Here is an 18,082-nt window from a genome sequence, read left to right as displayed (position 1 = left end):
CGCGTCGTCAAGAGTCGGCACGTAAACGTTTATCGATGCCATTACCCCCGTTTAGTGGTGCCCCCGAGGATTGGCCGGCGTTTATCAGCTGTTTCGAGGACACGACAAAAGCATGTGGCTTTTCTAAACTCGAAAACTTACAACGATTGAGACAAAGCCTAAGTGGAGATGCATTGGAAGCGGTAAATGGAACGTTGATGCTCGCGGATGCTGTTCCGGACATGATAAAGGAGCTGCGAAATTTATTTGGGAAACCTCGTCGTATCCTGAAGGCGCTGTTACGCAAGGTTCGAGCTGTACCTGCTCCGGATGCTGATCGACTGGAGACGTTTATAAATTTCGGACTCGCAGTAAAACAATTGGTCGGACACATCGTGGGTGCGAAGCTGACGGAGCATTTAAGCAATCCTTTGCTCGTCGAAGAGCTGGAGGAGAAGCTCCCTCCAGGTTACCAGTTGGATTGGGTAAGATATAAACGGCATAGGCGTGGAAAATCTCTACAAGTGTTTTCAAGCTACCTGACTGCCCTTACGGAGGATATCACGGAAGTGAAGGATTTCGGAAGCTACAAGACAAACAGAGGAAATTTCCGTTCCGGGACCCGTGCAAACCTAAATCATCATGCGATCGAAAACAGGGACGTCAAAAAGTGCTACGTTTGCAACAGCATTTCGCACAAGGTGAGAGAATGTAACGAATTTAAAAATCTTTCAGTACTAAGCCGGCTGGACTACGTAAGGAAAAATTCGTTATGCGAGAACTGTCTGAACAATCACGGAAGAGCTGTGTGTCGGTTTAGGCGTGCATGCCCCAACCGACATTATCGCGCGACATTTTACAATTTTGTATGAGAAAAAACGGGCTCAAAACGTTCTCAAATCGTGCTCATTAGCAGCACTAAAGAGCACGTTTCTGCAACGGTGCAACAGCGTGTATCATACATGTAGTTTCTGTATGCTACATTATTGTTCAATTTCTTTCATTCTCTCCTCTCTCCCAAAACAAACACAGACTCTCTCTCATTTTTCCATTCCACACATTCGCTCTTTATTTTACCACTTTACCTCTACTCACACATACACTTTTCAATACTCACACAATTCACACTGCCGAAAACCCGTTGCGGGATACACACGTACCCGTCTTGCCTGCCTTCTCTCCTCGTTCTTCCTTTCATCCAGCGTTGTCTTCGCGTTAAAAATTCTTCCTGCTTGCCTCCCCCTCGCTGCTCCCAGATGCTGCGCTAGCGTGCTGGATGATCGTCCCTACCTTCCTGCTGCTTCTCCTCTCCCAGGCGGTAGCACGTTGGAGGATCGTTCCTGCCTTCCTGCCGCTTCTCCTTCGTCCGGCGCTAACGCGTTGAATGATCGTTCCTGCCTCTCCTGTCCTTTTGTTTTTGGCACTGCTGATGAAAGAGGGAAATATTATCTATTTTGAAAACCGCTGTTCCATTTAACGCGAAGCATAATACTTACCAACCAATTGATTACTTCTATCGTGGTCCGTGCTCACTTCCGTTTGTGCGTGTGTTACGATTTGCTATAGAAAACGAAATTGGTTTGATATCACCAATTATTAATACCATTCAGTTTAAGACAGATTGATATAATCCTTTATTAAAAGCTGTACTTACCAAATAGTTTTTTCCGTACTGGTTTCACGAGAGAAAAAACGAGCACGCATCGACGCGTCTTTCTGCTTACAAACTTGATTTTACACTACCACTTCTTCATGTGAACGCGAAGCAGCGCCTTCCTCTGGTGGCTATACAGGTATTCCCCGATATACGCCATACTCGATATACGCGATTTAGCTGTACGCCTTTTGTCTAAATTTGAAAGTTCTTTGAGCAAATTGTACTAATTTGGCACATCGAATATCAAATTCAAAATAAATTCCCTTTTGGTCGAATATTAAAAACCATTTCATAAGGTGTACAATTGTAATATTCAGTTGAAATCATATCAAATAACTAATTTAGTGGCTAAAAACTACCACTTCATGCAAAATTATATGAAAATTAGCTATAATTTGACTGAAAACTCGACATTTGCTAATATTCGAGATACGCTATTGCCTCCGGTCCGCATTAATAGCGTATATCGGGGAGTACCTGTACAATTATACAAAGAGCGGACGAGAGAAGATCGCTTGCGTGAACGCTTGGTGTAGCAATCGAAATTGGAAAAGTCCCAGAAAAGCGAGACACAAGAGTTTCTCTCGAACGATGGAAAGAGAAGAGCCATATGAAACATGAGGATGGTTGAAGTGACACAGCCAAGTTGCGAGCAAAAAGTGACCAACACCCAGAAGAGCAAGACAGAATGAAAAATTTTCTGAATGTTAGAATGAGAAAAATGATAGATACACATAAAAATCGCGCGATAATGCTGGTTGGGGCGGGTTTGAGGGATGCAACGATCACCACCATCCTTTGCTGCATCAGACGTCTACCCTAGTGGAAGCTGCGTGCAACGCACATCGTGGAAAATATCCTTCCACGGTTTTTCGAACGATGCCAGTTACGTTATCGGCGGGTGATCGTACTTATGATACGGTGGCCTTTCTGGACGAAGGGGCTTCGGGAACATTTGTTGAGGATGAAGTTGCTGATGCGCTTGGCATTCAAGGCGTAAATGAGCCGCTAGTGGTGAGCTGGAGTGCAGACGTCGAACGACGGGAAGATAAGTCAAGGAAAATCGATGTCGTTTTATCCACAAGAGGATCATCAGAGAGCTTTCTACTAAAGGGAGCACGAACCGTGGAAAAGCTTGTGCTTCCTTCTCAAAGAGAGTCCTATCGTTATCTACAGCAGCAATACCCACACCTGAAAGGTGTGCCAATTGAAGAGGCGGCAAATGAGCCCGTGAGGATACTGCTAGGACTGGACAACCTGCATTTATTTGCCCCGATGGAGTCGAAAATTGGCAAGCCAGGAGAGCCAATCGCCGTGAAAAGCAAGATCGGTTGGTCAATTTATGGCCCGAAGAGTACGGTAAGCAATATACCAAATGAACGCATTAATTACCATACTATCGTTCCAGTTACCAACGAAGAGCTGTATGACGTTTTAAGAATGCAATACACTTTAGAAAATTCTGACGTTCTTGGAGCCAAGCTGCCAGTAGCTAAAGAAGATCGCAGAGCGAACGATATCTTGCAAGCGACCACGGTGCGTATAGGTGACAGATTTGAGACGGGACTCCTTTGGAAATCAGATGAACGAAAGTTTCCTGACAGTTTCCAAATGGCAAAAGGGCGTTTAGATGGTTTGAAACGAAAAATGGCGAAGGACAAGGAACTGGAAGAAGCCATACATAAGATGATAGAAGAGTATGAATTAAAGAATTATGCTCATAAGGTGACTAAAAAAGAGTTAGATGAAACGGACCCTGCTTCAGTATGGTATCTCCCACTTAATGTGGTAAAAAACCCAAACAAACCAGGAAAACTCAGATTAGTTTGGGATGCAGCTGCAACCGTTAGAGGTGTGTCTTTGAACACGGAATTGCTAAAGGGCCCTGATATGCTTTGCTCGCTGCCATCGGTTATATGTCCCTTCAGAGAAGGTCCAATTGGATTTGGTGGAGATATCAAAGAGATGTACCACCAAATTGCAATTAGAAAGGAAGATAAACAAGCTCAAAGATTCTTGTTCCCTGACCCAGAAAATGAGAAACCAATAACATACGTTATGGATGTTGCCACCTTCGGATCAACATGCTCGCCATGTTCGGCACAGTTTGTAAAAAATAAGAATGCCGACGAGTATAGTGAGACATATCCTGAAGCTTGCGATGCAATAAAGAACCGACACTACGTTGATGACTATTATGATAGTGCGGATTCAATAGAACAAGCAGTACGATTGGCAAAGCAAGTAACATATGTACACTCAAAAGGTGGTTTCCATATACGAAATTGGGTCAGTAATGGAAAAGGATTTAGCGAGGACATGGGAGAACAAAATCCTGCGCTATCAATCCAATTTAAAGAGAAATGTTCAGAGCGTATTACGAAAGTTGATCGAGTTCTGGGCATAATGTGGAATGTAAAGGATGACACATTTCAATTCGCACCACCTTCTAAAGCTTATGAAAATGATCACCCTTCGAAGAGAATAGTTGTCAGTTGCGTGATGTCGCTGTTTGATCCAATGGGATACCTGACACCATTCACAGTGTTAGGAAAAATGCTCGTTCAAGAGTTATGGAGAACTGGATGCGATTGGGATGAACCCATCGACTATTCGACGCTAAAAAATTGGGAAAATTGGAGACAATTGATGCCAAAAATCGAAGCGATTAAAATCCCGCGAGCATATTTTGGTGGGTTTTCTACAAAACAGATCAAAGAGCTTCAATTGCATGTGTTTGTGGATGCTAGTCAATCTGCATATGGGTGTGTAGCGTACTTCAGAGCCGAGTTCTTTGATAGCATCCAGTGTGCTTTGGTGATGAGCAAATCAAAGGTAGCACCTATCAAAGAACGTACGATTCCACAGTTAGAGCTATGCGCAGCAGTTCTAGGCGCAAGGTTAGTGAACACAGTAAAGAAAATGCATAGATTGGCAATTACGAAGCAATTTCTCTGGTGCGATTCTCGTACCGTATTATCGTGGATACGATCCGACCAACATCGATACAAACCCTTTGTTGCTTTCCGGATTGGTGAAATCTTGGAAACGTCGAGTGTGATGGATTGGCGCTGGACTCCTTCGAATGAAAATGTAGCAGATAAACTGACGAAACGTTGTAAAGAATGGTGTTTCGATCCGGAAGCAGTATGGCTCAAAGGACCTGCATTTTTATACAAAAATGAATTAGAATGGCCAAATCAACCAAGTATTGGCGCAAACACTGAAGAAGGATTACGCGCAATTCACCTGTACCATGAGGTAGATCTCCAGAAACCCCTCATTGATGTGACACGTATCTCAAAATGGACTATACTAATTCGCACTATGGCATGTGTGATTAGATTTATATCCAATTGTAAACGTAGACGAGATGGGAAAGAGCTAGAAACATTTAAAGCAACCAAACTACAGCGGAAGAAAATAATCACGGCAAATTGGAAAAAAATAAACGTTCCTTTAACTAAAGAAGAGCATTATAAAGCAGAGTGTATTCTCTTAAAAATGGCTCAGGCGGAATGTTTCGGAGATGAACTAAAGGTATTGAGACATAACATGAATTTGTCAGCAGAAGAGTGGATTCCTCTTGAGAAGTCGAGCATGTTATATCGCCTAACACCATTGATCGACGGCGATGGAATTATTCGCATGGAAGGGCGCACCATTAATGAAGAAGTACTTCCTTTTGATTTAAGATTTCCAATCATTCTGCCCAGGCACCACTCCATCACCGGAAAAATCATTCAGTGGTACCATGAAAAGCATGGACATGCTTTTCGAGAGGCAGTGAAAAACGATCTTAAGCAACGTTACTTCATTATAAATATGAATGCAGCAGTGAGAAAAACCGTAAGCGGTTGCGTTTGGTGTAAAGTCAAGCGAAGTCGGCCGGCAGTTCCCAGAATGGCACCATTACCTCCTGAAAGGATCAGCAACACGCAACGCCCATTCAGCAGTGTCGGAATCGATTATTTCGGCCCAATCGAGGTGACGGTAGGTCGCAGTCGTCAAAAAAGGTGGATTGTCCTCTTCACATGTCTTGTAGTACGAGCGGTGCACTTAGAAGTAGCCTACGATTTGAGTGCATCGTCATGTTTAATGGCTATTAGAAGATTTATCTGCCGTCGAGGCCCTCCTTCAGAATTTATTTCAGACAATGGGACGAATTTGAAGGCAGCCAGTAAGGAACTAGTGGAACGGATGCAGGCGGTCGACGAAGAATGCGCCAACGAGCTGACTAACGCGCGAACTTCTTGGCGATTCATTCCACCCGGTACACCGCATATGGGCGGCTCATGGGAGAGAATGGTGCGGACTGTTAAAGCTGCTTTAGAGGTTCTACAAGAAGGAAAGCGATTGACAGATGAAGTCCTTCTTACGTCGATCACGGAAGCTGAAGACCTGGTAAACTCGCGACCTTTAACGTATGTGGCGGATGAATCGTCGGACGCGCTAAGTCCGAACAATTTTTTAAGGGGAGTATCTCCAAATGAACCACATTTGGTCTCAGCAAGCCCTAATAATGCAGAAGCGCTTCGCGATAAGTATAAGCTATCACAATTATACGTGGAACAGTTGTGGCAGAGGTGGATATATGAATATTTGCCAGGCATAAATAATAGATCGAAATGGTTCGCCGAGTCCAACCCTTTAAAGAAAGGAGATATAGTGTTCATAGCAGAAGGAAAAAACAGAAAACAATGGATACGAGGAGTTATAGAGGAGGTTATACTTTCTAAAGATGATAGGTGCCGTCAAGCATTAGTAAGAACTGCAAGTGGAATATTTAAAAGAGGGACGTGTAATTTAGCGGTCGTTGATATAAAGTAACACTGGCCTGTGATACCAGACCAGGATTACGGGTGGGGGTGTAAGGTACGACCGCAGAATCCGATATAGGTCTATAGACAAGGTAAATAGGCCTTTCTTGAACGCGGTAAACTGCTTCCGCAAAGAGTGCGATTTGCGAGCAGAAGAGAAATGAGAGCGACAAAACGAGAGAGTGTGAGAGATAGAAAGAGAGAGAGTGGAGGAAAGGTCAGTAGCAAAAAGGAAGTCGAACAATACGGAAGCAAATAAAACTAATTTTTTATGCGATCTTATCAAAAGTGCATGTAAAAAAGGTTTTGCCAAAAGATTTACTTTCCGAATCGTAGCGCTACTCAACAAAAATATTTTAGTCGGATCGTTGGATATACTTCGTTGAAGTTTGTTGATATAGATTCTATACAGATGCCTGTTGAATCTTCTATAGTTGCCACTAACAGTGTTAAACAATAGTCTGTCGGAGTGAAGATTAGACTTTATGAGACAATGTAAAGCTCTATTTTTCGCAGATTTAAGTCTTTTTAATTCTCTATTGCCCCACGGGGGACCGGAAGCTGCGCGCTCTTGTAAAGTAGGGCAGCATTTGTGAAGGACTAGACCAACCTTGATTTGAAAGGAGTCGATTGCCGAATCGATTGATAAGGTGGGATTGCTATCAGAATTAAGGAATGACCAGTCAGTATTGGCAAAAGCCAATCATTTTTGGGAAATCAGCTTTTCTAAAATCGAGATGTCTCAGGCTGTTCGATCCAGTGACTTCCGTAGCAGTCTGGGTTGTTGATGGAAGTGTAATATTGACCAGCAAGCTCGGATGATATCGGTCTTCCTCAGTTAAACAATCTATGGAACGGAAAATTCTCATACCATTCTCAATTATACGCGGGCTCACGAATATAAGATCAAGTAAAGACCCATGATTGTTTACATTATTATTGACCTGAGATAGTCCCACAAAGCTGAGAGTATCAAGCAGTTGGGAGCAGGCTGGGGATACACGGGATCTCGGAATGTTGACATGTAGAGAACCGTAAGTGTCACATAGCCAAGAAAGGCCTGGTTGATTGAAGTCTCCCAACACGAGGATCGAGTCTTGTGGATATTTCTCAGAAATTTCCATAAGTGATGAACAGTAAGCAGCAACATATTCGGTATTATTACTAAGAATCGGTGGAACGTAAACGGTACCGATTATTACGAATGAAGTGCCAACACGCATGCGGATCCAGATACTTTCGGTTGATGAGCTCGCAACAGTGATTACTGAGGGACGATGCATGGTTTTAGCCGCCATCAGTACCCCTCCCCCTCGGGGTAATTGTGTAATTGTGTTGGTGGATAACGATCAAAATAAAAGGCGCAAAATCCCAAGCAAGTGAAAATGTCACTTTTCGGCTGTTTTTTCGACAAACATTTCGTGCACGATTTGACAAACGAAACAGTGTACGAGATTCAGACTTTTTTCGGCGCATAACCTCAATTTCGGCACATAACCTCAACTGCGGCGCAAAACTTCAAATGAAGCGTTACAGCTAAAAATGAAGCAGCAAAAAAGAGAGAGAATGCAAAAAAACGCTTCAGGTGCTTGTGCTGTGCGCAGCTTTGTTTTTTGCTCGCACACACTCTTCTCCATCAGCCCCCTCACCTCTTCATTTAACGTATATACATCGTTGGTGGTATTGTAGTGTGTGGGTTGAGACATTATGACAATCTGTTCTCCACAGTTCTGCGCACACGGTTTTATTTACTTGGTGTTCGTTCTCTGGAAAGATAGGCCGGCAGAATCAAGATTTAATGTTAGGTTTATATAGTGTCAATTTTACTTACCGTCGATTTGGATCCGTCGTCCTAGCAAGTGAGCTAAATGATAAGGATAAGTTTTGTTATTTTAAGTTAGGTTTTATGATATTAGGGTCAAGTGATAAAGATACATAGAACAATAGCTTGGTTGAACGCAGATTTTCTCAGGAAATGTTTTTGCTGTCACAGATCTGCGTGTGGAAATATTTCCTGTGTAGTTGGTTATAAATTTTGCATTATATGATTGATGATTCATTTAATTTAAGCATATTGATCAAAAACCTCGCTGCTGGACGTGTTTTGCGATGGATAAAACAAACGACATAAAATCTTCAACGAATTCTTTCACAGGTGCACGTATTTCCTCGGAGCACAATTACGTAGACAACGCACGGTTCATAGAATTACCAAAAGGTGAGTGTTGTTTATTTTTTCTAAGTGTTATTTGATTTAAAACAAAATGTTTGATTACAGAAAACGATAGTTTAACTTTTCCTGCTCCCTATAATCCGTTTGTCGGTCCGAAAACATCTAAAGGTATGTAAAAATACAATGAAATCTTTCCATGTACATCAATAAGAATTGGTATGTTATTTTTTTTCAGAACTCAATATTAATTCGACGTGTTTAACAAACGACACAAGTTTAGCAGCAGGTATATCGCAAGTTACATGAAAACAAATTCTTATGATTGTACTTATGACTTTAACATTTACTTTTTTACAGCTACCAATAATGATACCTCAAAATATGAACACCAGATAGTCGTCAATAATCCTACTGGCAAGTATTAACAAGTGTCGCTCAAATACGTTTTATTTATTTTTGTTTCTATTTTCAGCACACAAAAAAAGAAAAAAATCCTACTCCTCTTGCGTACAAGGAACTTGAGGACTTACGCGTAATGTTTGACGAGTTTTGTGTCTCATTAACTGCTCAGGTGATTTCAAGGTGATCAATAACCGCATGGACCAAATTGACACTAAAATGGATAACGTTTTAAAGAATACAGCACGTTCTAGATTCATATCAGAAGAACTGATTACGATGACTCGTCCTCGCGAAGGTTTACTTCCCAGGACGGAATTTGAAGTGAATCAGATTAATTCTGAAGAAGAATTGAAAACCTTCGATGTTAAAAACTAAATAATGATTCAGATTTCAAGCGAAAGGTAGTTAGATGGATGCAACTGCAAATCACACGCAATGATGTGGATAATCGTTTACACGATGCGATAGATTTATTATTTACAAAAACATTCTTTGCGCAAATGAATTGGTCCGGTATAAGCAAAACATGTAATGTAACTAAAACAGGTTTACGTAATTATAAGAATATTCTACAATTATTTGTAGAAATAGGGAGCACAAATTCATTAACACCGGCTATTAATTATGTTGCTTTATACTTACAAAAAAAATTAAGACATGCTGCTGAACGTATACATATTGACAATACGAAGCGAACGTCAAGCCGTACCGCAAAACGTAATAGTAATAATCATGGATGATTTTATTTTTACGTTATAAATAAGTATTTTAAATACGTTGTACGTCATCCAAAATGACTAAAAATGTTTGGTTATAATTATTATAAAATCACAGTGAATTTATAACTATATAAGAACTGCGTATAAAACGAAAACTTACCTTTATTTTCATACGTAATACGTTATATAACAGCGGAATTTGGGGCAAGTGTGCCATACGGGGCAAGAGTGCCACCAAGCATTTTTCCTTAAAAACTATAGTTTAATGATCAATTGTGTATACAGTTGGTTCCTTTCCAATGACTAGGTATACTGAGCCGAATTTCATATAGACCAATCGATATTCCCCATTGTTTTGAACTGATTTATATTGAGTTTCAAAATTGAGCAGAATATTATAATGTTTTAATCCAACCAAATAAGCTCTCAAAAATCATGCGAACAATCAACCGAGAAAATATTTACACCACCGTATAACTGAGAAAACGTGAAATTTTTTGTGGGGTTAGTTGAAAAAAACTTTCTTTTTGTCACTGAAAAATTCAATTTCAAAAAAGTTACAACTTTTGGGGCAAGTGTGCCATCTCTGTTTGGGGCAAGTGTGCCACCATCTTTCATAGGCGCGAGCTGTCAAAAATGTAAACATTGTTGTAGCGTGCTGCGGTATGGTGCGCTTTTACGAGCGGATTCTACTCCGGAAAAACAGACCAGCAACAACCCATATAGCGATACAGTTTGTGATGAAAAGGGGTTCATTGGTGACTTAAGACATGTAGGAATACATACATTAGTGGTACAAACGTAATAATTTCCAATTATCTAAGAAATACGGTTATTTTAACCAGGTGGCCGTCTTGCCCCATACGAGTGGCACTCTTGCCCCATAGCCCAAAAAACAACGTCTTTTTGGACCCTTTATAAAACGCTTCAAAAACAATTTTGTTTGCACGTTTTTCAAGCGAAACTCATTTATAAGTGAGGAAATAGATGTAAAATGGTTATGAGATTTAAATCGGCTTTTGAAAAACACGTTTTAGTGAGTTATAACTTGAAATGCTTAAGGTGGCACACTTGCCCCAAGTTCCGCTAGAAGAAAATTAGAATTAATGTTAAGTGTTGAAACATTACCGCGCTGCTTTGCAGTTGGATAATTGTTATTGGATTGAGTTGATGCATGCTGCATGTTCATTTCATCCATTTCGTACAGTCGATTTATGGCCTGTTCTAAATTTCTAAATTCAAAAACTGTAAATAATTTTCGAAAACATACGTGGAAATAGACCACAACGATTCAAAATGCTCTACTTCTTCAAGAACATGACGTAGGTTGTGAACATTGCTGCTAATATAACGTTCACCATACACAGTTTCAAAATCTTTCACAAATTTGTCTAGCAGTTGCCCAGCCACCTTCCACTTCGTCTTGTAAACATTTGACGAAAGCAATGTTACAGCACAAAATAGCAACATAAAATGGTTATACAACTCATTAGGCAAATGTGACTTCAATACAACAAGTCCCGCGTAGTTTAAAAAATATCCAAACTCTACTCCTTTTCAAAAAATCGTATATTTTATGGAACGTAATTTGCGATGCATTTCCGAAGAAAGATTAATCTTTAATAAAGCAGGATATCTTTTGGCATTGCTCTTGGGACCATGCTCTCTTGCCTAGCTTTCCATCACGCCATCCTATAATTAATCGCTTCATTATCCCTAGATGAAACAAGTGCAACAGATCTGAAATGGTTACATGCTGCACTATGTCAAAGTTATTCAATTGGCATAGGGGTGTTGTTGTTATTTGATGTCCTGGATATTCATATTTACGGAATTTTTCATTTGTTCGTTTTCTTGCATTTGAATCATTTGCATAAACGATGGTGTGTCCAGCCTCGCTATGATTCCCTTCAACGGTGCATTTTAAACAGGCGTTATAGCCGGTATGCCCTTTTACACCTGCAAAAATATAGAATGTTCATTATCAGATGTGTCTGTTTATAAAACCCTATTAACACTAAATCATTTTTAACATGTTTTCAATACCTTTAATAAAAGCTCTGGCAGGAGTATCTGCAACAATAGCACGCATTTTCACAACAACTTTCTTTCCGTGAATGATGATACCATTCGCCATTAGGAGGTTTAGCTCATCCACGGCTGGTCGAAGAAACTCTTCTATTTGGTTGGTTTCTGAAATCCACAAAAAATTGCGGCTGCCATAACTGGAGCTTGTGGGAGTTCTTCGATTTTGAACAATATCGGCCAAAATTGCATATTACTGCTATTATGTAGAGGCAATCCATCAATCGACAATGTTAAAGTAATACAATTAGGAGGTACCTTTGCTGATCTGCAAATAAAAGGAGATAATGATGAGCTGTTATTCGATCAAGTAAAAAAAATGGTGAGTATCTACATACCGGAAGTAATTTAATAGGCAACTTCTGAATCCTCGATACCAAAATTGTCCTCCATCGATATCCTTTATCTCCGATGATGGATTTCGTTTAGTTTTAAGCAGCGTTTTGGCAGATGCCGGTACTTTCTCCCCTGGTTTTTTGAACAGACGCAGCACCATATTTATCTACTGATGGGTTTGATTATTCGATAGTGCCCAATATCGTATCCCATCCTCTATAGACATATTATCAATATTTAACGCACTACCAGCTTCGACATCGCTATCATCCGTGAAGTTTGCATCGCCATCCTGCACAGAATCCCCTTCATCGTGCTGCACGGTATCCTGATGGCCATCCTCCATTGCATCATCATATTTATTTTGCCATTCATATGCGGCACTAAATTCCTCTACGTCTGCAAGTTTCAATAAACATTATCACTTAGGAATTGCTGGTAATTTATTGAAAAATTTTTATAGGCATACACCACTTACTGTGTCGACTTGAGCTTGCCTCCTGCTGGTCTTGGCGTGATGGACCCATTATCGAATATTTATTCGCCCGATGATACATATTTCCTGTCTTCCTAGCACGTTTCATATTAGACATTTTGAAAATAATTTGGTTTTAGCTTTTAGTGTTAATACAAGCGAACACAACTGATCAAACGCAACCCACAAATGTAATGACAGCCGAAATGGTTCAACGCTTCCTTGGTGTCAAGAGTGAAAAGGCGCGAAAGAAACACACATACATCTATATACCGCTTGTCAAACTGTGAGAGGGTGTGGGTTATCGTCCGAAAACTTCCGCTTGGGATGGTATTGGTTTATGATAATGGGAAGGAGGAGGACTTTCTGTATTGCACACATGTACTGGTGCTGCTACTCGTCTCTCTTCATTTCGTTCGTTCCACACACTACTACTCCTAGTAATGATATTGTCGCTGTATTGCTGTCGCCGTCACATATCGGTTCGAGACTTGCGCGTGTGCAGTGGCTAGTTTGCGTTCTATTTTTTCAAGGAAGTTTTTGCAGATTAATCAGCGCATACATATACAGTGAACCCTCTCTTATTTGAGAGGCGATGGGACTGTCGAATAAGAGGGGATTTCAAATTACAGAGGTGGAAAGTGAATGAAAGGTCCATCCAAACAAGAAAGAGACAGAACATTTACTATGCAGCCTTAACTGTTGCTATAGGAAACTGCGAACAGGATTGCCAATTTGAGCATACATCATTCAATAACCATGGCAACACCATACACAAATAAGAGGGACACAGATTTCAGCAGTTTTCCAAATTAGAGGAACAAAAATGTACTGGAAATCAAGGGACTGTGCAAAATGTTCAAATAAGAGAGGTGTCAAATAACAGAGGGTTCACTGTATATACATAGGGTAAGTGTTTATTTATTTATTATTCGAATTCTTACGTGCCGTGGTTGACTCGATCGCTGGATTGACCTGGCCACGGTCAACATGTTCCATGCCACCGTGGTCATAGGGAAGGAACATAAAGTTGTGATTCTTACTCCGGAACAATTCAGATCGATGCAGAAGCGATCGATGACTGTGGAGGAAATGGGTCTGGTAGATGGCAAGCTGGCAAAGTACTCCAAACTACCAGAACATCGGCCTTCTGCTCCAATTGGCCAGGACTCCAGTTTCCCCGCCATACCTTCGTCAATTTCTGTGCGGAAGGTAATGGGTAAGCGCCCCGCCATCACCATCGCCAACACCACCGTCCGTACTACCGCCAACACCACCGCCAACACCACCATCCGTACCACCGCCAACGCATCGCCAACAACACCATTCCAGCCTCGCTCCCCAAGACCATCGCTACCGTCGAGAACAAAATTCCGCGCCGCCCTACCGTCGTCCCTGCCAAAGCCGGAGTTCCTGCAACAGTTCCTGCTGTGATAACCGAGCTATCAGCCACTATAAACCGCCACTTCGACGAACTCGCCGGGGAAATTGTTACCCTTAAAAAGGAAGTGACGATCACTCGGAAGACCGCCATGGCTACCGAACTGGCACTAAACAAATTACAGAAAATAGTATGTGCCGATCCAGACGGATACGCGCTTCCGGCGACGGACGGTTTCACGCTGCAGCCCATACGGTCAGAGGAGGAGCTGAAAAGCATTGAGCAGAAGTTGACCGACAAGCAACATGCTAAGAACTGCCTGGCATGGTTGCAGAACGAGGTGATGGCAACGGATCCCACCAAACGGTTGAGGGAGGTGCGGGATCTTGTTTTCGACAGTGGCTTTATTTCGCGTTGCCGGTGGTCTAAGCGAAACGGGAAGGTGTCGATGGCACATTTTTCGAACGTATGCGAGCTGTTCCGCAAAGCCGCAGCGACCTGGAAGGCGCCCATCACCACAGCATACGTGGTGGATTTTTTTAAACGCGTGTTGCGGTATCCTGCCGAAGTCGAATAATGAAAACAAAGAAGTAATGCTCAATGTAAATAATAATGATAATCTAGGTTAGTTTAGTGTAAGTTTTTTTTTATAGCGTAGGTAGACAAGTTAAGTTTAGTTTCGTGTTGTACATAGTTAGTTTAGTTAGTTAGTTTTTTATTTGAATTATTATTATATTAATGAATTAAATAACTAGGACTTCATGAATACAAAAAATGCATTCTGCCACACAGCACCCAAGATAATTTCTCATTATTTACCTTCCTGATCCGAAACACTTAACCAGGGTTTTGGGAAGAGGCATATTTTTTTAATTTATTGTCTAGCAAATGTAAGTGTGTGTCAACGGCACAAACATTAACACCCCTTCCTGTCCCGTCTCCACTGCAGCTACCTTGCACTTCAGCGTACTGCTGGCGTAGTGTTGCAGTTCACCCTTATTAAAATCTACCATGTTGGCAGAGCAAATATTCGCCTCCGTTGAAAGGCAAGGTTCCGTAAAGGCAGGCACCTGATTGAAAAACGCGTACCCCTGCATCGTGACGTCCTTGCCTGTTTTTGTGGCCGTTTCGTAACGGACCACCTCGCCCGAGTTGGTCATGAACCATTGATCGCGAAAGTTTTTTCGCAGCGCGAAGCCCTGCCGCACGGTCGTTATGGTCGTAGACACCATCGGTACGGTTCGTCCACCGGTTTGTTTTGCTGACGCTTGGCAACAATGACATGTTGCAGTTCCAGCAAACGATGGACCGCTTATACCAGGCTGTGCCTCCCGGATTGCATCAACTTTTTGAGGTCATGCAAAAATGCCTCAAAAATGAAGGCTGATATGTTTTTTAGTCCATCGAACCTGCAAACTTCATTGTAAACGTGCAGCAAGTTATGCACGTTGCTATTCATGAGAACCGGGCGGGCTGTACAGATATCCATAGGCTGCCACAAACCTATGCTAATATGAATCAGGCAGTTCCCATTTAGCGCGATGATATGTGGTGAACATAAACGTCACAGCCATCATCAACAACATGAAGTGTTGGTACGCTGCATCGTTAAGTCCAAAGTGGGTTCATTATACAGGTGGGCTTATCCCGAACAATTTGACAGCCGTGCTGTAGAAAAATGAAAACGAAATGACAGGAGGGGATTCGATCATTTGTTGATGTATGCGTGTGAATTCCAATGGCTGTTTTGGTTGATGTGTCGTAGTATGGGTGAAAAACTACGTATCACAATCGAATCCCCTCCTGTCATTCGTTCGTCCAATATGGCCTTCCCGCCAAACCTATAAGCCCACCTAGTCCCTATACCCACTTTGGTTAAGTCCAAGGTTATTAGACTCTATACAGGTTACGACAAAAGCCCGTTTTGGCCGATTTCCAATAAAAAAATGAATGAAAATTTTGACAGACAAATTGGAATGGTTTGTTTACAATTGGACTGGTTTATTTACAATTTGTCTGGATTGCAATCGTGCAATGGCATGGTGTTTGGTGTTGAATCTTGCAAATTATAATTTATTTAATTATTTTGTAACTTTATAATTATTAATATTGCGATGAATTAACAGCTGTGACAATGGAGAAATCGAATAAGTGAGAATCCTGTAAAATATGCTTTTGTTGTGGTGAAAAGATCCAACATGTAGGAGTTTAACATTGTGTCAGGCAAAACGATTATATCAAGCAAGCAGAAGATTGCTGTGAAATCATTCGCTTCTCAGCATTAGCAGCATTACGGACAAGGACATAAATAAGCGAGTGAAGTACCCAGCTAGAAAGCATATGTTGGAGGGAAAGGTATGCAGTTGCTGCATACTACAAACTATGCAGTTGTGCATACTATCTTTTGATAGATTTCTCAAGTGGGTGTGCAGTGCAGACACAGTTTAATCTTAACGAATTCTTTTACCGCCCGGATGTAACTGCAGCATCAGCAGAAGGAGAAGCTGCTCATATATACCGTCATATAGAGATAAACCGTTAGCTGGTCAACACATGTATTGGCGTATCCCTGTGGATCCAACAGTGCCGCGTGATGGGTCCAGCACACACATAACCAACTCCATAGCCCATAGCATAGCCCGACTCCAGTGTGTGATCTGGTTGCATAATCAGTTCTGACGCGCAGACTGGATGCACGTGATCATACGTCATCTACTATCTCAGCTCATTAATGAACAATGAAAGACAGTCAATCTCATATCGAAGCAAACCACTAATAATCAAAACTTGAGAAGCATATCGACGATCGTGGGGATCATTAAACCAAACATACGACACCGAATTTCATATGGGAGAAGAGTAGCACCCGATTGCCCCAAGAGCCGCCTAACGGTTAAACGCTTTCAACCCTGTCAGTTCATACCAGACTAACTGGGTACCAAACAATGCTCGCGTATTCTAAAGCAGGTTAGACTAAGCTACAGTAAATGGTTTTGAGGCAATAGGGTAACGCAAATCATGCATCATCAATGATTCCGACCCACAAGTGGAGCGGGTGTGCTAGATCGGAGTCGGAAACAAATCCGACCCTACCTCGGGGACCTACTACCGTAAGGACTTCAAGTTGACTCGAATGATAAGTAGTTGTAAGAAAGCATAAACGACTCCGACCCACTGGTGCAGCGAGTTTGGGTCAGGTCAAAGTAGGTTTAATACTCGACCCGTACTCGCTGCACCAATGGGCCGGAATCGCTTATGCTTTAGGATTCGTACAGTATCGGACATTAAGATAGGACCCTTTTTTTTCAATGCACGGTGCACTTGTTTTGCCACGTTACTCGTGTTTGTGTGTGTGTATGTGTGTATGTGTGTGTGTATGTGTGTGAGTGTGTGTGTGTGTGTGTGTGTGTGTGTGTGTGTGTGTGTGTGTGTGTGTGTGTGTGTGTGTGTGTGTGTGTGTGTGTGTGTGTGTGTGTGTGTGTGTTTGTGTGTGTGTGTGTGTGTGTGTGTGTGTGTGTGTGTGCATGTGTGTGTGTGTAGTAGTAGAAAGTGAGTGTGCTTTTTAATGTGTATTTGCAAGTGCGCGGGTTTGTGTCTGAAAAACATAGCTTGCCATGATGTCATATTGCGTTGAAATTATTCTTATTATGTGTGTTATCATGTGAAACATTGTGCGTTTACACTTGGATAAAAACTAAAGTTTGCATCGACAGCAGCCCTTGTTCCTCGGACGAAAACGCAGGTGTGCTGTTTTATGAATGTGAATGCGACACCGGTGCGAAATGGACACACGCACAATAGCAATGAACTCGGCATTCTCTCACAGGTGTTTCTCCAGTGCACGCCATTGAAAGGCCTTCGTGCATCTCTGCGTTGCACGTTGTGTGCGAATGGTAAACTTTGTGCGTGCATTGAGCTGGCGCGCAGTTGTTCTTTTCAATGGGCGTTTTGTTTCATGAGCGCGGCAGTATTCTGTTCTCGATTTTGAAGGGAAGACGCTTACTCGCGTACTCGTTGATAGTTTTTATCCATGCGATGTTTTCACTGCTCGACAA

At 41.8% G+C, this 18,082-nt stretch overlaps 2 protein-coding genes and 1 pseudogene across 3 annotated transcripts in view; 1 reads left to right on the top strand and 2 right to left on the bottom strand.

Annotated features, from left to right (window-relative positions):
- LOC133393619 (uncharacterized) overlaps positions 1–9,752 on the top strand; it is an 81,645-nt gene extending 71,893 nt beyond the window's left edge. For both annotated transcript variants that reach the window (XM_061659276.1, XM_061659275.1), the window contains exons 2-6: positions 8,612–8,674; positions 8,735–8,797; positions 8,865–8,915; positions 8,987–9,043; positions 9,102–9,752. In XM_061659276.1, coding sequence (XP_061515260.1) covers positions 8,612–8,674; positions 8,735–8,797; positions 8,865–8,915; positions 8,987–9,043; positions 9,102–9,151 — 284 coding nt within the window. In that variant the 3' untranslated portion in view covers positions 9,152–9,752. The remainder of the gene's footprint in view (positions 1–8,611; positions 8,675–8,734; positions 8,798–8,864; positions 8,916–8,986; positions 9,044–9,101) is intronic.
- A 1,222-nt stretch (positions 9,753–10,974) lies between these two features.
- On the bottom strand, positions 10,975–12,331 carry LOC133393139 (uncharacterized; annotated as a pseudogene).
- LOC133393618 (uncharacterized) lies at positions 12,180–12,895 on the bottom strand. Its single transcript, XM_061659274.1, has 2 exons — positions 12,650–12,895; positions 12,180–12,570 (listed from the first exon to the last, which is right to left on the bottom strand). Exons 1-2 carry the CDS (start codon positions 12,762–12,764, stop codon positions 12,338–12,340), a joined length of 348 nt encoding a protein of 115 aa, XP_061515258.1. The 5' UTR covers positions 12,765–12,895; the 3' UTR covers positions 12,180–12,337.
- Positions 12,896–18,082: the final 5,187 nt, after the last annotated feature.

This window comes from Anopheles gambiae, chromosome 3, assembly GCF_943734735.2.
Source record: "Anopheles gambiae chromosome 3, idAnoGambNW_F1_1, whole genome shotgun sequence".
NCBI classification, from domain to species: domain Eukaryota; kingdom Metazoa; phylum Arthropoda; class Insecta; order Diptera; family Culicidae; genus Anopheles; species Anopheles gambiae.
The sequence above is the reverse complement of the archived record's forward strand: the minus strand, read 5'-3'. Positions and strand labels throughout refer to the sequence as shown.

Bases quoted from the DNA above. Each gene is read 5' to 3' on its own strand.
- LOC133393618 (XM_061659274.1), bottom strand. From the start codon at position 12,764: ATGTCTAATATGAAACGTGCTAGGAAGACAGGAAATATGTATCATCGG. The intron at 12,571-12,649 runs GTAAGTGGTGTA...TGAAACTTGCAG, and splicing joins GGCAAGCTCAAGTCGACACA to ACGTAGAGGAATTTAGTGCC.